The 17,594-nt window shown below is 33.5% G+C and overlaps 1 protein-coding gene across 1 annotated transcript; it reads left to right on the top strand.

Annotated features, from left to right (window-relative positions):
* Positions 1 to 1,247: 1,247 nt before the first annotated feature.
* LOC125051141 (DNA translocase FtsK-like) lies at positions 1,248 to 13,190 on the top strand. Its single transcript, XM_047651305.1, has 7 exons — positions 1,248 to 1,375; positions 6,221 to 6,345; positions 6,842 to 6,965; positions 7,825 to 7,947; positions 10,965 to 11,183; positions 11,919 to 12,056; positions 12,965 to 13,190. Exons 1-7 carry the CDS (start codon positions 1,355 to 1,357, stop codon positions 13,136 to 13,138), a joined length of 924 nt encoding a protein of 307 aa, XP_047507261.1. The 5' UTR covers positions 1,248 to 1,354; the 3' UTR covers positions 13,139 to 13,190.
* Positions 13,191 to 17,594: the final 4,404 nt, after the last annotated feature.

Here is a 17,594-nt window from a genome sequence, read left to right on the forward strand (position 1 = left end):
GATATAAGAAGATCTCTTTGCGCTATTTTCTGCACATTTTACATATAAATTTCTCAAAACAGCATTCGTAGCGTGGCTGTGGTATATGATCTTATTGAAACTATTTATGATAATATGCATTGTATTGATTGACCTTTATAAGTTGTAATATTAAATGTATCAAGTATGGTATAGCTTTTATGACATAGGCTACAAAAAAGTTTAAAGGTTGGTGGACTCAGTTTCCTCACTTAGACTAATTAGGTCCGTTGTGCGTAAAGTTCTGGCTAATTTAGCCAGTCTAGCTCCTTCCAGAAGCACAGAAGTCTCCTGGCCACTTCACATGCCTCACGGAGCGGCCTCACTGCTTCGAGGATTTCTGTACGTTGTTAAGCCACAGCCTCGCATTCCAGGACTACGTGGGTGACTGATTCCTCTGTGCTGAAACAGCCTCTGCACATGGGGCTGCGGACCTAGGCTACGTACCTTACCTTACAAGTTCTTACAGAAGCTTTACTGCTAGAATTTACGTATTTCTCATAACTTAGTCTTTTTAAAAAAGTACCATATAAATTCATCTGTTTTCTAATGATTTAAGTAATGGTCTCGACTAGTTAGTGAATTTTAATTATGTCTATATTATTATATTTATGACGAGTGACTACTGCAGACTTTCTGTGCAATAGTGAATACAATCTGAAAACTCGATGCTACTTATTAAAAAACAAATTAACTACTTTCATTTATAAGTAAATATAAATTTTTATTGATTAATTAATTGATCCAAATTAGATTTCAAGTTTGATTTAAATATAGTAATTAGAGCATAATTAGAGCAGTGTTGACCTAGACCTAGGCTTAAGCGTGCGACTCCCATCCTTGAGGTCGTAGGTTCGATCCCCGGCTAAGCACCAATGGACTTTCTTTCTATGTGAGCATTTAATATTCGCTCGAATGGTGCAGGAAAACATCGTGAGAAAACCGGCTTGCCTTAGACCCAAAAAGTCGACGGCGTGTGTCAGGCACAGGAGGCTGATAACCTACTTGCCTATTAGATTGAAAAATGATCATGAAACAGATACAGAAATCTGAGGCCCAGACCTAAAACGGTTGAAGCGCCACTGATTTTTTTTATTTACACAACACATATAAGATTCGAATAAACAATTCAAATGTAACTAAAAAATTATAAATAATTGTTAAATTTGACATATTTCTACAGTATTAAATACTTATCAAATGTCAAACAAATTAGATCTTTGAATTAGAACAATTTGGCTAAGGGTGTCCAGCACCCCTTGTGTTGCCGAATTAAGTGAAAGGTGTAAAGATATAAAAGTAGCCTGCGCCTGCGCCGAGCCTCCGACTCGACAACATGACAACGGTAGTGCGACTGGTATGTTCATTTTTGACTAATTTATTTATTAATTATTTTATATAAAAAAATTTCTTACATTTCATACATTAAATGTATTTTACTATTTTTAATAATTTCAATTAATACAAAACTCACTTTAGATATATAAATTTTGGTAATGTGCAGTGATAACAATTTAAAAAAATCAAATATGTGAAAAAAAATACAGTGCATTGGACTTAACCAACTACGAAGTGTATAGTGATGTGTTATTCAGGACTGTTGAGGACATTGGTTATCTACAGACGCCATTGACTCGTTATATAAGAAAGAGATCGTGAGAAACTACGCTGCTTAATAGTGATTAACAAGACTTTTATTACCCATGAGCTTCGTTATTTAGTAACGGGCAAACGTTTTAAATTATTTTATGTTTTATGAGGCTTTGATCGAACTCCTTGCAGTATATACGGAAGAAATTGAGCCTGATCGGCCTGACATTGTTGTATACATTCCAGTTTCAGAATTAATTTTAATAATAAGCGTACTTCTTTTATAGCTTATCAGAACAGTCAAACTATAATATAGTTTCTTTCAAATAAAACCGAATTAAAAACAGATAAATGCTTCAGATAGATAAACTATATAGGTAAAATATCGAACACTAAAATTTTATATTTTTTTGTATATTATATTTTTCCTTTCCCATCCATAAAAGGTGTCTTGCTCTATTTTTCCGTTCTCTCAAGTAAATGGGCATGACCATGAATTAATAATAATTATGATTGAAAGCTACTTTTCAAGCTTTTGCGAGCTTACCATCGTTAACCTTGGAGTTTTTTCAAGATTTGTAGTTATTATATACTTCTTAGACTTACAGAGGCATTTCTTACGCGTGCTTATATCACATATTGACGCATTTTATTTAATTCTTATCATATAAAGTAATGGAATTGATTAATTTGAATGTCAGTTTAGGTACGTCCATAGAGAGAGATAGTACGGAATCCGTGCATACAAATAAATGAATCACATGACATTTTCGTTTATCTCTCTGCCACACTCTGATTTATTATAATATAATTAAAGTTAATATTTTAATGAAAAATGTTTGAAGTTATTCATAATAATGTTTTCTTTACGACAATACAAAGTGATATTTAAATTACCTCCTACTTAAAACCATTATTGTTGATATTCCTCAAACTTCATTTTCCTATTATTATTTTGTCAAAACGTTTAAATCCATAATAAAATATATAATTAAAGTACATAAATACTTCTTGCAAATATAAGAATTTAGCTTAAAACGAAACAATTGTTTCACTTTCTGGAGTAATGTCGTAAGTAATAGCTTCTATAAAATAACAGTTGAATGTCGTGTCACTTTTACCCAATGACCTTATACGCAACAATCTACCTTGTTATTTATTCGTTCCGGACTATTTCCCTAATGCACTTTACTCAATATTATGTACCTTCATGTAAAAGTGTTCATCCATTCCCTTTAGTCGCAATTCATATTCAGAATTTTTAAAAGTGTTTACATACATTTCTTATGCAGTATCAGTAGTAAGGAATTATATTAGTAGCAAGTGAGGGGATTTTTACTGTTGTCGAAGTCTACACGTGCTGGAAGCAATCATACCTCTTTCATATACAGATCGTTGTTAACCGAACTCGTACCATTCTTATAAATCATACTTTTAATTAAAAGACAAATATTATAAATTTAAGAAAAGCTGTATGATAAATTAATCTGAGCTCCTCATCATCAGCCTCTTTTTTGGTCAATTTCTGGACTTAGTCCTTCCCATCTTGTATACGTATATAATATATAGCCATAGCCATCTTCCTCAAGTGCGCCCTGGACTTGCCTCTGCATCCACTGGGAGCTTGACTATATCGTCAGGCCACCAAGTCGGTGGGAGGCCTCTCGTTCTTTTGTTTTGCCGAGGTCTCCATTACAGGAGCCTGCAGGTCCATCAGTTCTTGACCATGCGCGCTATTTGGCCTGACTACGTAGAAATATTGTTACAAAACTGCTTTTGTTAAAATACAGTATAAATCGGTAATTTGAAATTTAAAATATAGTTAGCGAAAGTGTGCTAGATTCAACCTTGCCCATATCACATAATGATTCCTAAATTAATTATTTATTGTATCAGTAATTAATATAATAGAACTATTTTGTGAACGACATTGAGACATATCCGAGTCTCGTGCGGCACGTGCCGGCGGTTACATTCACTTCTAATAGCGTCAGCAACTTGGTTATACAATATATGAGAAGATAGTAATAATAATTTGGTTTTTATTGTACGAAATGAATAAGAAAAAATATTAATATCTATGAATTAATTTAATTGAGTAAAGTTATGCTCAGTATTACTTATTACTCTTCAGTAGCTGATATTTCTTCTTCTTTTGTATTCGCAATTCATAAATCCGTGAGGTAGCTTTTTAGTTTATTTTATTAAAATAATTGTATTATTTTAGATTAAGGTTGGTTTTTATAAGATGTGGTTATTCTTGCACTTTACCCATCATATTTATTTAAGTCTTTTTTTCCTTACTAGGGTTGCCTGGAAGAGGTCGCTTGTTAGCGATAAGGCCGCCCGTTGAATCCCTTATAATTTTTATGTATTATTTTATTAGTTTTTTTCTGTTAATGAAACGAAGTGTAAATTCAAAAATCAGTACGCCCAGGTATTACAGATATGTGTAATATCTGTATCTCCAATAGAACAAAGCAAAGCGACTTGGTGTAAAATGTATTTGCTGACGTTGCAGGGTGGAGTACTAACAAGAGCTGCCTATGAGAATCTAGTACACAATTATTTATTGATTGCCCGCGATTTCACATAACGTTTTTATCGTTAATGCGTTATTAGGAAAAAATACTGTGATTTATGATGTTAGTGTTACCCATTGAATACGGCTCGCTCGTTTTATAGTGCTTACAATACAATGGTTCTGCTGAATTCTGAAAATCTCTACTCTTCTACTACTCTTACTTCAAAGTATCAAACTAAGAAAAAAGTGTTTTTTTAAGTAATTTAATAATAAAAAACTCTTATTTAAACGCGTTCTAAACAAACCTTTTGGAAAGAAAATTATGTTTACGTTGGTCGAAGTTTTTATTTTTGTGTCCTTCCAAACACCATATCATATTTACCAACGTTTCTTTCATAGTCAATGTTACGACTCGTTGCGTTTATCACTGGTATTTTGGATATAAATCCGGTGAACAACGTATTTCCTAGGTGAAGTGAGTGGTGGTCAAACCGGCTCTGTCCTCTAAGCAAACGCCCTTTGTGCGAACAAGTTGTTTTAAAAATATAACTATAAATCAGCCTATATCATGTTGCAATTTATTTCGGCAACACTTGTAATAAAAATTAAGATTGGGGTTGCTTATTCTTTAACCTGAAGGAATGCGGCAACAACTTCAATATGACAGGATTCCTGCTGGCTTTAAAAAATTAAAACACACTAAAAAATATTAATACCGATTCTTTACATAAGATATACCCAAAGGGCCTATTAGGCTACATTTTTCGAGGATAATTTATAAATTTGTGACAAAATTGTGTATTAAATTTAAATTGTGTATTAAATTTAACTGTTACTATTTACTGTATCTATTTCTTCATACAAGTATTAGTTATATAATGTCAAGTTTTACTCAGAGTAGTTCTTTAAGTGTACGCCATTTAGCAACGATTTAAAGACATAAATCCAATTGAAAGTTATCCTATATTACCATAGGTCTTCTAATGAACAAAGCATTACGTCTGGTTAAGCAGATATTCATTCGTATCTAAAAATTCGATATATTATTTTTGACATGTGTATTGTGTATATTGTGTTACGTATTAAATGCTTTTTTATTTGGGGCCGCAAATTCTTGTTAACTTAAAGATTGTTCATAGTTTTGTAATTTTAAAACAATTTAATACTAGAAGTTAACACTTGCACCACCCAGTCACGGAACGTGGAAAAGTGGTATTTTTTTCAATTACGTTAATAGACAAGGTTAAATTTCACTATTCTGTTATTATATGGAAGGCTGAGCACGCGTTCGTTAACTTTTCGACTATTTCTAAATGGTTGAAGGTATATTTTCCTTATTATGATGACACATCGCTTTGTGTTAGTAATATTCATATTCATAAGTATGACCAAATTTCTTTATAGAAATGTATTGAGAGATGCGAAAATTATATAAAATTACTAGCTGACCCGGCAAACGTTGTTTTGCCATGTATATTATTTCTAGGAAACATTTTTTTAGTTCAATAAAAATAAACTATCTACAATAATAAAAAATAGGGGTTGATCGTAGAGGGGTGAAAATTAAGGGTTATATGTATTTTTGTATGCTGTATCATAAAAAAATAAAAACAAAAACTTTGTCTAAAAAATAAAAAACCGCTCATCCCTTAGGGATTTGAAAGATAGATAGTAGCCGATTCTCAGACTTACTGAATATGCATTAAAAAAAATTATGAGAATCGGTCGAGCCGTTTCGGAGGAGTATGGGAACGAACATTGTGACACGAGAATTTTATATATTAGACATAAATCATATTTTATTCTATATTAAAGAGTCTATAAAATATTTATATTTATTTACACTTTGCATTCATGGAAACTGCTCCCTTATAAGGCTTTATCTATTCAACCTGTCACAATATTGGAAATAAAATGTTAAACACAAATGCCAAAGAACTACATATGTATGAAATCCTATGGGGTATGACCAAGCTTGTTTGATCTTCATAATTTTTAAAGCAATAAGATGATGATCAAACTGAATATCTTCGAGACTATTGATATTTTTAAAACACCTGAAGATAATCTACTGTTTCTCGATTTCAGGTTATATTAGCGTTATGCGCATGTGCACAGGCGCAGTACGCAGAGGAGCGTGCGCCACGATACATAGCATCGGAGTCCAAAACCGAACCACCACCACCAGTCGCTATTCTTAAACAAATAAACCGGTATGTATTGCATTATTAATATTAAATTTAAAAAATCATGAACTTGCGTAACTTTTCCCGTAACTACGACTTGTTGATATCTTTCAAAGAAGGAAAATGTTTTCGTTATAAAATTTTGAATTACCTTGCTACGAAGAAATCACATATCAACTAGCGTATTATCTAATAAACTGACAAAATAGACATAATTAGATTATAATTATTCATAAAAACTAAATTTATTTCACCGTTTTAACTCCTATTTTCATCCATCAATACAATTTGACAATAAACAAAACAGTACTTTTACAGTACAATAACTCTAATTAAATTTATGAATAAGGGCATTACCTTACTTTTAATTCATTTAAATATTAAAAAAAACCAACACAGTTCAAGCAAGTCGGCAATATATCAGTAAAACCTTAACCTCAAAAAAGGTTTTATCTCGGTGGGATTCTGAATTTTAAATGAGAAATATGTAAATGCGTATTTAAGTAATATCTCCATATTTCAGACACAACGAAGATGGATCATACACTTACGGCTACGAAGGAGGTGATGGTTCATTCAAAATCGAGACCAAGTCGGTTAGCGGAGAAGTCAAGGGAAAGTACGGGTACAAAGATGATACTGGAAAGGTAATACTAGGAAATGTTTAGATAATGAAGGCTGTAGTGCTTGTAAGGTAACCTGGCATGAGTTTATCCCAGGATATGCTATATGACGTGTTGCTTGAGCACAGATCGCAGCTGGAAAATTCTGCTGCAAGATTATCAAATATGTCACTAACATCAATAGCACGAGAGTTAACGCGTGTAGCGCCGGGCAGCCAGGCCGGCTCGCCCATAAATATTAGGAGTATATTTCCGGAGTAGTTGTCAACGGGGCCCGGTGGGAGACGCCAACCCTTTTAAGTGGATAAAGTATCTTTTTAGAAAAGGGGAGATTTCGACACTCTCTGCTGCCTAGCTTCGCGGTAATACATCTGCGTGATTGCGTACCTGATAGGCTATGATGTCCCTGTTTCCAAAAAAAAACATTTCCCTGAACCTGTGCCAAATATTTAAATTTGGTACTAGAATACTATGTTTTAGAAAAATAAATAGTTAGTTAAACTAAACACATTTCAAATTTGATTTAAACATATCCGTGTATACGTAATAAGATCAATTTCCCTATCGCCTGTGCGGACAGAGAACCGTTGTGGGTACCTACTGATTTACATGGACAACTTTTTTGTTATATTGCTAAGATAACATCTACATAGTGCGACAGAAATTATGATATTTACATAACTACTGGTTCTTTTTGCGCACAGACTCTCTTGAGAAAGCATTTGGCTTCTGTACTATCAATCCTGTTAAAATACGTATATTTCCGGAGTAGAACAATTAAAAGCTTGATGATTAATATCGAGGCCTCTGTGCCTCATATTATATTCTCCTACGTGTGTGAATATACCTAAAAAAGACCATACAAAATCCTTTAATTTTTCAGTTAAGAGTAATCGAGTACGGAGCAAACAAATATGGTTTCCAACCATCAGGTGAGGGTATCACTGTAGCCCCACCCACACTTGTCGATGAGTCCAAAGCGCAGGAGGGACCTAACAAACAACAGGTATAAATTTGAGTATATTTCTAGATTAAGAGCAAAGTTGGCCTAGTGGCTTCAGCATGCGACGCTCATCCCTGAGGTCGTAGGTTCGATCCCCGGCTGTGCACAAATGGACTTTCTTTCTATGTGCGCATTTAATATTTGCTCGGTGAAGGTGAAGGTAAACATGGTGAGGAAACCGGCATAGACGGCCTTAGATGAAAAAAGTCGACGGCGTGTGTATGTAGGAGGTCTCCTGTCCCTGAGGCCTCCTACTTGCCTATTAGATTGACAAATGATCATGAAATGGATACAGAAATCTGAGGCCTGGACCTAAAAAGGTTGTAGCGCCACTGCTTTTTTATTTATATCTACATATAGACCACAAGCCCATGAACAAAAAATACCTGTGAAATGACCCAACCTGAATTACGCTTAGAAGGCTGTTACTATATCTGAAAATAGCTCTGAGCACTATGCCGTCATTTCTGAGCGGTACATGTGAGTACGTGAGTGAATGGACTTTCTCAGGTACAATGGGGGAATTTCGACTAATTATTAATGTACGGCTTTGTTATAAGTGTATAGATGATTAAAAATAAATGTCGAAAAACCTAGTGCCGTACAAAAGTGATGGTGCCGGAAGTCGGTGCAAATTTTTAATTCGACGACATTTGCAGAAGCAATATAGGTCATTTATTACTGTACGGCATTTGTGTGATTCCTTTTGGACACATATACAGATACTTTACCCGTAAACGCCGTACATATTCCCAGCGGACCGGTCGAAAGCCAAGGGTCGCAACATATGTCTGATTAGCATATAGGTGATGATGATATGAAACAACATAAAATTAAATGATCTTGAGAGTACTTCACAAATAGATAACATTTTCCAGCATGCCGTACATTTTTTGTGGAACACATAGGTGTATGGGGTAAATTACTTTCCTCAGAAAAGAGTCATTTTCCGGTGACTTTTATCTGTACGGCAATAACACAGGTTATTAATACTTTAGACAATCTTCAATAAAAGATAAATGCCGTACACTTTCGATAGTCCGCTACCACCGCCTACCAATACAGGGCGTCCCAAAGTTATGGGAAATGAAGGGAAAGTACCTTAAATATCGTAGATAGGGTATTTTACTAAAAGAAGACTTTATGTTATTTTTAAAAGTTATTAATTCTGCATTCAAAGATTTTTTAAAATTACTTGCCTCGTCTGGGAATCGAACTGACTTAAATGTAAAAAAAAAACACCCCTACTTTTATGATGCCAATCGAAAGAATGGCCAAAAACTAATAACTCTTCTTAAGTGACATAGTATTTTAAAAGAAAGGAACAGCGTGAATATATCTTTTTAATCAAATTAAAAACATTATCTATCGTATTCGGCCTAAAAAAATCCCCTACGAGTCTGTTACTTTAGAAAAGTTATTAGGTTTTGGCCATTCTTTCGATTGGCATCATAAAAGAAGGGGTGTTTTTTTTTTAATTTAAGCCGGTTCGATTTCCAGACGAGGCAAGTAGTTTTAAAAAAATCTTTGAATGCAGAATTACTAACTTTTAAAAATAACATAAAGTCTTCTTTTAGTAAAATACCCTATCTGCGATATTTAAGGTTCTTTCCCTTCATGTCTCATAACTTTGGGACGCCCTGTATTATATTTTTATTTTTGTTAAAAATATTTTTCCTTTACCTCTCTCTGCTGGTACGATAAGGCTGTAAATATACTTTACAGCCTTATGGTAGTATACTCAGATATGTACAGTTATTAATGACCTTAAGGGACACCGCAAACGTCGTCGAAGTTTTTATCAGCTGTAAAGAATAATCTGGAGTAAAATGTACGGCATCTGGTTTTTTTTGTTTATTTATATTTGTTACATATAAAATAACAATAATCTTTGAAAATATTACTCCCCATATTACTCTAGGAGCATTTGAAAAGTCATCTTAATTTCGGAAATTTCATATATTTTATATCATAATATTTTTATTTGTTACCATTTATAATGAACGGCTATAATGTACAACGGTAATATTTAGTAACATTATGTAAAAAAACAAGTTGCCGTACATTATTCTCTGATCTTACAGCAGTAAGAACTTGGTAAATCCTGAAATTTCGATAAATATTTAATTACACAAATATTAACTATAATATTTGGACGGCATAATTATAAAACATTATTGTCCGTGTTAAATAATATTTTGAACATGTTGCCGTACATTTTACAATGACCTTAGGGTATATGGGTGTAGGGGTAGGGTTCCGACCCTTGGCTTTCGACCGCTCCGCTGGAAATATGTACGGCGTTTACGGGTAAAGTATCTGTATATGTGTCCAAAAGGAATCACACAAATGCCGTACAGTAATAAATGACCTATATTGCTTCTGCAACTGTCGTCGAATTAAAAATTTGCACCGACTTCCGGCACCATCACTTTTGTACGGCACTAGGTTTTTCGACATTTATTTTTAATCATCTATACACTTATAACAAAGCCGTACATTAATAATTAGTCGAAATTCCCCCATTGTACCTGAGAAAGTCCATTCACTCACGTACTCACATGTACCGCTCAGAAATGACGGCATAGTGCTCAGAGCTATTTTCAGATATAGTAACAGCCTTCTAAGCGTAATTCAGGTTGGGTCATTTCACAGGTATTTTTTGTTCATGGGCTTGTGGTCTAATATAGATGTTATGTAAAGTGACAATAAAGTACCGCGAACATAACATTCCAGAATAGTTAGATTATATCATATTTAAAGTTTTGTAAAATTTTGTACTAGTGCCGCTGCTTCAAAAAATTAATTACGTGGCGTACGTTTAATTAATTGGTTGTACAATTACAGCTTTATCTATTCCATTATTATTGATAATACAAGTTGGCAAATAACCGGTAAAAAGTGATTATAAAGTTTCCCCTGTCAAAACCAATGACATACATACATTCCTTAAACATTGTTACATTATTCCTTACATGTTATCCAAACATACATCCCTTAAACAAACTATTTTTTTACAGCAAGGACGTTCTCAATACCGCGCACCCCAAGAACAGTCCATAGACTATGACTACGAGGAACCTGCGCCCCGGCCGGCACCCAGGCCGTCACCGCAGCAGGCATACCGGGCGCCTGCACCCCAGCCCCAATACCGGCCAACACCAGCTCCCTACAGGCCAGCACCTTCACCCCAGCCTCAATACAGGCCGGCTCAACAATCTGCACCTACACCACCAAAGGTATGATTAAAAAAAAAATTAAAGTGTACTGAAAGTTTTTTACGCCGGCTTTTTCTCTCGGCCTACACCCTCTGTCTATTTTGCCTTGATGTAGGAATGTCTACCGATTCAAATTTAATGACGTGGAATAACGTGTATCTTATATTCCATAATAAACATATTTTATTTTATTAGGAGATATTAGAATAATCAGAATGTTTGTTTAGTTTTAGATAGAATCACTAAGATTTTTAAGAACTTTTCTATGTAATGTAAAATGCAAAGCAGAAGAAAGCAATCTTATCAAAACTGGCTTCGTTTGAGACCTAAAAGTTGACAGTGCGTGTCAGGTACGGAAGGAATCACCTACTTGTTTATAGCAAAACAATATTAATGCAATATACTTTAATGTGTGTACCAATGCACACAGGGTCACATCACGCCACTTTTTTTTAAATTTATTTATTTTTAAAAGGCACACTAACGAAACACTAACAAAATACATACACTTACAAAGAACATACAAAAACACAATACATGTTCAATGACAGGTGACACAACTTTTAAACGGAAACATTACGATTATAAAAGGGAAAAGAAATAATACAATAAAAACAATAGGCAATAAACTTGATTAAGAAACAAATTTAAGGTCAAATATGCATTTCAAATATTTTAGACCCGTAAAAGTATTGAAAAAAAAATCACCTGCCAAAATATAAAACTTGGTAAACTAAGCTTTATTGTTTATTTTAGCCACAATTTTTCGCTGGTGCCTCACCAGTGCCATCCGGAGACAACTTCTTCAACCCTGAGCCCAAACAGCAATACCGACCTAAACAGGACTTCAGACCTGCACCCCAACCTCAGCAGTTCACACCAAGACACACCGAGGTCAGTACTCTCAATGCTAGAAAGCTCGCCGTAGTGCATTAAACTTTTCTTTATATTATACAATTTGTATTGGACGACTCATTGGTCTAGTGGTTAGTACCCCTGACTGCGAATCCATGGGTCCCGGGTTCGATCCCCGGCTGAGACGAACATCGATGTGATGAGCATATTTTGGTGTTGTGCTTAGGTCTTGGGTGTTTAAATATGTATTTATATGTCTATATATCTATAATATGTATGTATATCCGTTGCCTAGTACCCATAACACAAGCTTCACCAGCTTAGCATGGGACTAGGTCAATTGGTCTTTAAAAAAAAAAATTGTTTTCAACAAACAAATATACAGTATTTAAGTTTAAAAATTATTTCCCATTTCCCCGCTGTATTGCGATACTGATTCGTTGAGTGAGGAAAACACCAGCTCTGGGGTCACCGGTACTATCTACCAGGCGCTAACTTAAATCTTTAAGTAGCGCCTGTGCACTTGAACCCCACGGCCCAAGAGTTTCTACGCCAAAGGGAACAAAAACAAAGTTGAAGGAAACACTTAGTTTTAGCCGTTTATTATTTTTCTATATAATTAAATCTTCTCAGCCATGTAGAGTGGTCATATAAATAAAAATATGTTTGTTAAAACCAAAGACTTAATATAATTATCATACACACTATTTTAGTTAAATTAATGAAAATAGATTTTAACATTTTTATCAAAAAAAATATTTTAAAGTATAAAATCACACGCTTAAGCTAATATTGCATACAAGATACTATAGTCTATATGTATATCTCTTTGCAATAATAACAAATGTTAATTTATGTAATTATCTTACAGTCGTATTTGTGTTTGTTGTAGTTTTATTTCGTTAGCATTAGTTTGGTCTGTATTTTTACTAATTTACTTATTCCAGGTTAATTACAACCAGGACTTCGCCCCAGCTGCTCCGCAACCCCGTTTCCAGCAGAACCAATACCAGCAGAGTCCAAGCAAGCCCTACTCCATGCTTGACCAGCTCCTTAAAGAATACGCCCTACCCGAGGGCGGCTCTGCTGCCGTTCACGACATCACGTTCGGATCCTACTAGATATAAACAAATTTGTATATAGTTCGTAATTAAATCAAATTTAGTTCCCGTTCTTGTGTTATTTTATTTACTGTGTGTGTGTATAAAAGTTTAATACAGTATTATTATTATAGGATAAATATTTCTGTGCTCAGAGATAAGTTCTTTCATTCATATATGAAGTGTTTCATATTTTAATAGTGCCTTCAAGATTTCTTAATTATTTAATTGCTTGTCCTGTAAAGTTATGAAATTGCATTTATGATATTCTGACCTATGGCCACAGATTTATATTACAATCATTTTTCATGAAAACTTAGCTAAAACAAACACATTAAACGGAAAGAATGTCTGTATATAAGGGTAGTTCGTATGTTAATCAAAACACTCTTTATTTTGTCCATGAATGTCTGAAGTTAGATAAAAAATGAGTCTACAAATATCGATTTTATTTAATCATATTTTTAGTTCACATATTATTATTAATCTACTGTACTTTCGATAGAGATTCTTAAGTTAATTCACCAAAAATCGATCTTAGCACCAATTAGCTCATATAATTTAAAGATTCAGTTAAAACCCAAACTCAAAATATCTTTATTCATATAGGTAAACAAGTACACTTATGAACGTCAAAAAGAAGTTAAATTAATTGTAAATTTACATTTACTATACCAGTTCGCAAGTCAAGGGCGTAGAGCGGGTAAGAAGAACTGGCAAGAAACTTTCCGCTACTCTTTTTAATCGCCAAGTATTGAGTCATACAAATTCTTTGAACTGGAGCAAATCAATCCCTCAATCATCAAATCAATTAATTTACGTTTGACGAGGGCTTTGAATTTATTTAGTGATAGATCTCTTGGGAGTTTGTTGTAATATAAGGAGTAGTTTATCTTCTGGAGCCTGGTTGGTCGTACACTCAAATTAGTTCTATTTCGCGTATTACACTGGTGAACGTCACCATTTGTTTTAAAATCTTTTATATTTTTTTGTACATACAACAAGGCTTCAAGAATATAAACGCCTTTTGCCTTACAAACTATTATAACATTCACTTCCAGTAATGGATGTCAATGGATTCTTAGATAGTCAAACTATCCACATATAAACTAATAAAACACATAAAAATTATGCCAGCCGAATTGGATTTCGATTATACAGAGGCCTTGCAACATATTTTGCCATGACTGAAGTAACAAAAACTTACACAGATACAGTGCCTGCTTATAACAACTCTCAGCCACTCTCAGTTTGATTAGATGAAATAAGACTACTTTTTCGTGAATGTTTTAAACATGCACCATGTACCACTGAATAATTGTAATCTAGATACCCACAACAGGGCGCCTAGTGTGGGGACTAGCGTTATATCAATTTTGTCACAATCATATTTGTGTCATAAATAAAGTTTTATTTATTTAAATACATCTAAAGACTAAACGAAAAAACTTATGCAGAACATTAAACAACGGAATTTTGCGTTTCTAGGCCACGTATTGGCTTATTAATTATAATGGGTGAAATCCAGGGTAAACAGCGTATTGGTAGATGATAAAAATCATGGCTTCGCAATGTTAGGGAGTGGACGGGTATTGCCACTGCAGAAGAGTTGCAGCATCTGGCACAGGACAAAACACGTCAACCTCCAGTAATGGAGAGACATCAAAAAAAGAATAAAAAGGACATAATAGTCCTTTATATTTCTAATAATTGCATTTTTAATAAATGCAATTATTGGAAATATAAAGTTAAAAAAATTATAACTTTATCAATGTCATGTTTCATATTTTACATGTTAACTATTATATGATTACAACACGCTACTATACATTGTTATATTTATCCGAGGTCGTGGGATTAATTCCCAGGGATTCAGACTGTAACAATATATGCCTCTTACTTGACACGTATGTACTCAAAGAATTGAGTAATAGTCGATTTATGTACTTAGCATATAACATACTAGTTGATATTCTTCGTAGCTTCGTAAACGGACTGCGACGCCTATCGTATTGGGTCTCGTGCCAGTATACTGCTGGCTGGATATTTAGTTTTATACATACTTTAGAGATGTGTTAAACTAAAAAAAAAACTTTTGAATATGTAGTATTTTAATGATGAATCTTTTGAAATCGGTTCCATAGTTTTTGAGTTTATTTGCTACAAACATACAGCAATACTAATCATTATGTAATACATAAAATTCTTGTATCACAATGTTCGTTCTCATACTCCTCCGAAACGGTTCTACCTATTCTTATGAAATTTTTTATGCATATTCATTAAGTCTGAGAATCGGTTACTATATATTTTTCAACCCCATAAATTATAAGGGGTGTTCACCCCAATTTTTTTATGATACAACATACAAAAATACATACGTAATTTTCATCCCTCTATGATCAATACCTATTTTTAATTGTAGATTGATGTTTATTGAACTAAAAAATTGTTTCCTAGAAATAATATACATGGCAAAACAAACGTTTGGCGGGTCAGCTAGTAATAGTATAGATTTTAATTTATTATTATATATTCTGGTAAATTTACTGCCAATCAGATAATAAGTAAAATGATTTTGCGTATGCCTGAAATGGTTGATGTTAAGTGCAAACCATCTTGTCATTCGAACAAAGACTTACAATTGTACTTATAGTACGGGAGGTAGCAACCTTTGAAAAGAAAGAATTTTAGGTCAGCTGATTGATACGTCTTCCTTCTTGCACTTTCGGTTAGAGTCTGGGCAATCTGGCTGGCGGTAGCGGTTGCGTTCATTAGTGCGCATCCTATCTGTCCGGTAATAATCCTGGATTTTAAAAGCATTTTAAGAAGCGTAATTTTTAATTTTTCGTTTTTAAATAAGTCTACCTGACATACTTTTTTTATTGCCAGACATTTTTCACATTGATAACTATGTGCCAGACGCGATTTTAAGTTTTTTTTTATAAAAATTTCAAAGTATTTTAGAATGTCTGTAATTTTAATATTATGTTATTTAAATATAAGAAAAACTAAAAATGAATTTGCCAGACATTAATTCGATTGTTAAGTCTTGAATTAAAATGAAAAAGTATGGCAGTATGATGAAGCATTGCATTTTTTTATTTTTTTTTATTAACTTCACTAGATTTAACATTCTTAGATGCCGAGCAAAATATTATGCCTCCGAAGGTTGTTATGCAATTATCATAGGAAACCGTATTGATCTTCACACAGTATTTTATCAGGAGGTCTTGAGTTTGATAACCAACGAAACAATACCTAAGGTATGATAATAGATAAGCGTTTGAAAATTATTTATGTAAAAAAAGAAGCTAGTTGTTTATATGTAATAATAAATGAAAGTTTTATTTATTTTAAATCTTTACTAAAATGTAGTTCGTTATCGTACTATATCATCGTGAAAGTTATTCTATTAATAGGGTTAGCAAGATTTTATAAAACATTTTTCGATATATTTTTCCATTGTTAAGTTTTCGCGAATAATATGTAAAACCTACACCATCTATTGATAACGCAGTTTGAACAATCGTAAAATATTATCAGTTTCCTCTTTTGTCTATTAAAATTTTTCCCATAAAGATGGCATTCGTGTGAGATTTTACGCTGCGATGTGTCACATAATAGGCTTTATGGAGGAAACAAAGTCGTTATAACATATCAGATAACATTACAGACAATAGGTTTTTAAGCCCTAATCTAAACTGTCACAAATTTGATTTCTGAAAATTAAAAATGATCTAATTTTGTTCCTTATTCCGTCATAACCGACTTTTTTTTTAAATTGTATTTTTTTTTGTAGCAGCAGTGTTGGCCTAGTGATTTTCAAGTGCGACTCTCAACACTGGGGTCGTAGGTTTGATCCCGGCTTTACACCAATGGACTTTTTGTCTATGTGCGCTTTTAACACTCGCTTGTATCGGGAAACATCGTGAGGAAACCGGCATCTTTTACTCAAAAAGTCAACGGTGTGTAAGGCACAGATGGTTGAACACATTCCAGTTAGAAATGATCAAGGAAAAGATAGTACCGCTATATATGGTATATGATATGTAAATTTTTTGTATTTAAAAAAATTCGGTTCTCGAAGGTCCTAGAATATTGATCTATTTCTCTTACCTCGGCAAATATATTTACATTATTAAATCGTAGGCACTCTATATCGTAATACATTGTTAATAAACAAATAGATATGATTGACCTAGATAGATAAAGCAATGCAACATGCGTGGGATAGACGATTTTATGACATATCGCCTCGCTTTTAAACAATGGATGCGACCGTTTTTATTGCGATACGTTACGATTATGTTACGACAGAAGTCTAGTTTGTTTTTGTCTAGTTCTTAAATTATATAATTAATTATATCAATGCAAGCGTTTGAGTTTTTAAGTGCCTTTATACTTTTGCTTTTTACAATTGCGTGTTGACAAAAATAATGGTGTCTTATGCTCGAAAGGAAAATAAAATATGAAA

Source organism: Pieris napi, chromosome 7, assembly GCF_905475465.1.
Source record: "Pieris napi chromosome 7, ilPieNapi1.2, whole genome shotgun sequence".
NCBI classification, from domain to species: Eukaryota; Metazoa; Arthropoda; class Insecta; order Lepidoptera; family Pieridae; genus Pieris; species Pieris napi.

Excerpts from the sequence above, each read along its gene's own strand:
- LOC125051141 (XM_047651305.1), top strand. The coding sequence starts at position 1,355 with ATGACAACGGTAGTGCGACTG. Across the intron at positions 1,376-6,220 it reads TGACAACGGTAGTGCGACTG|GTTATATTAGCGTTATGCGC; the intron begins GTATGTTCATTT and ends TCTCGATTTCAG. Across the intron at positions 6,966-7,824 it reads ACAAAGATGATACTGGAAAG|TTAAGAGTAATCGAGTACGG; the intron begins GTAATACTAGGA and ends TTAATTTTTCAG.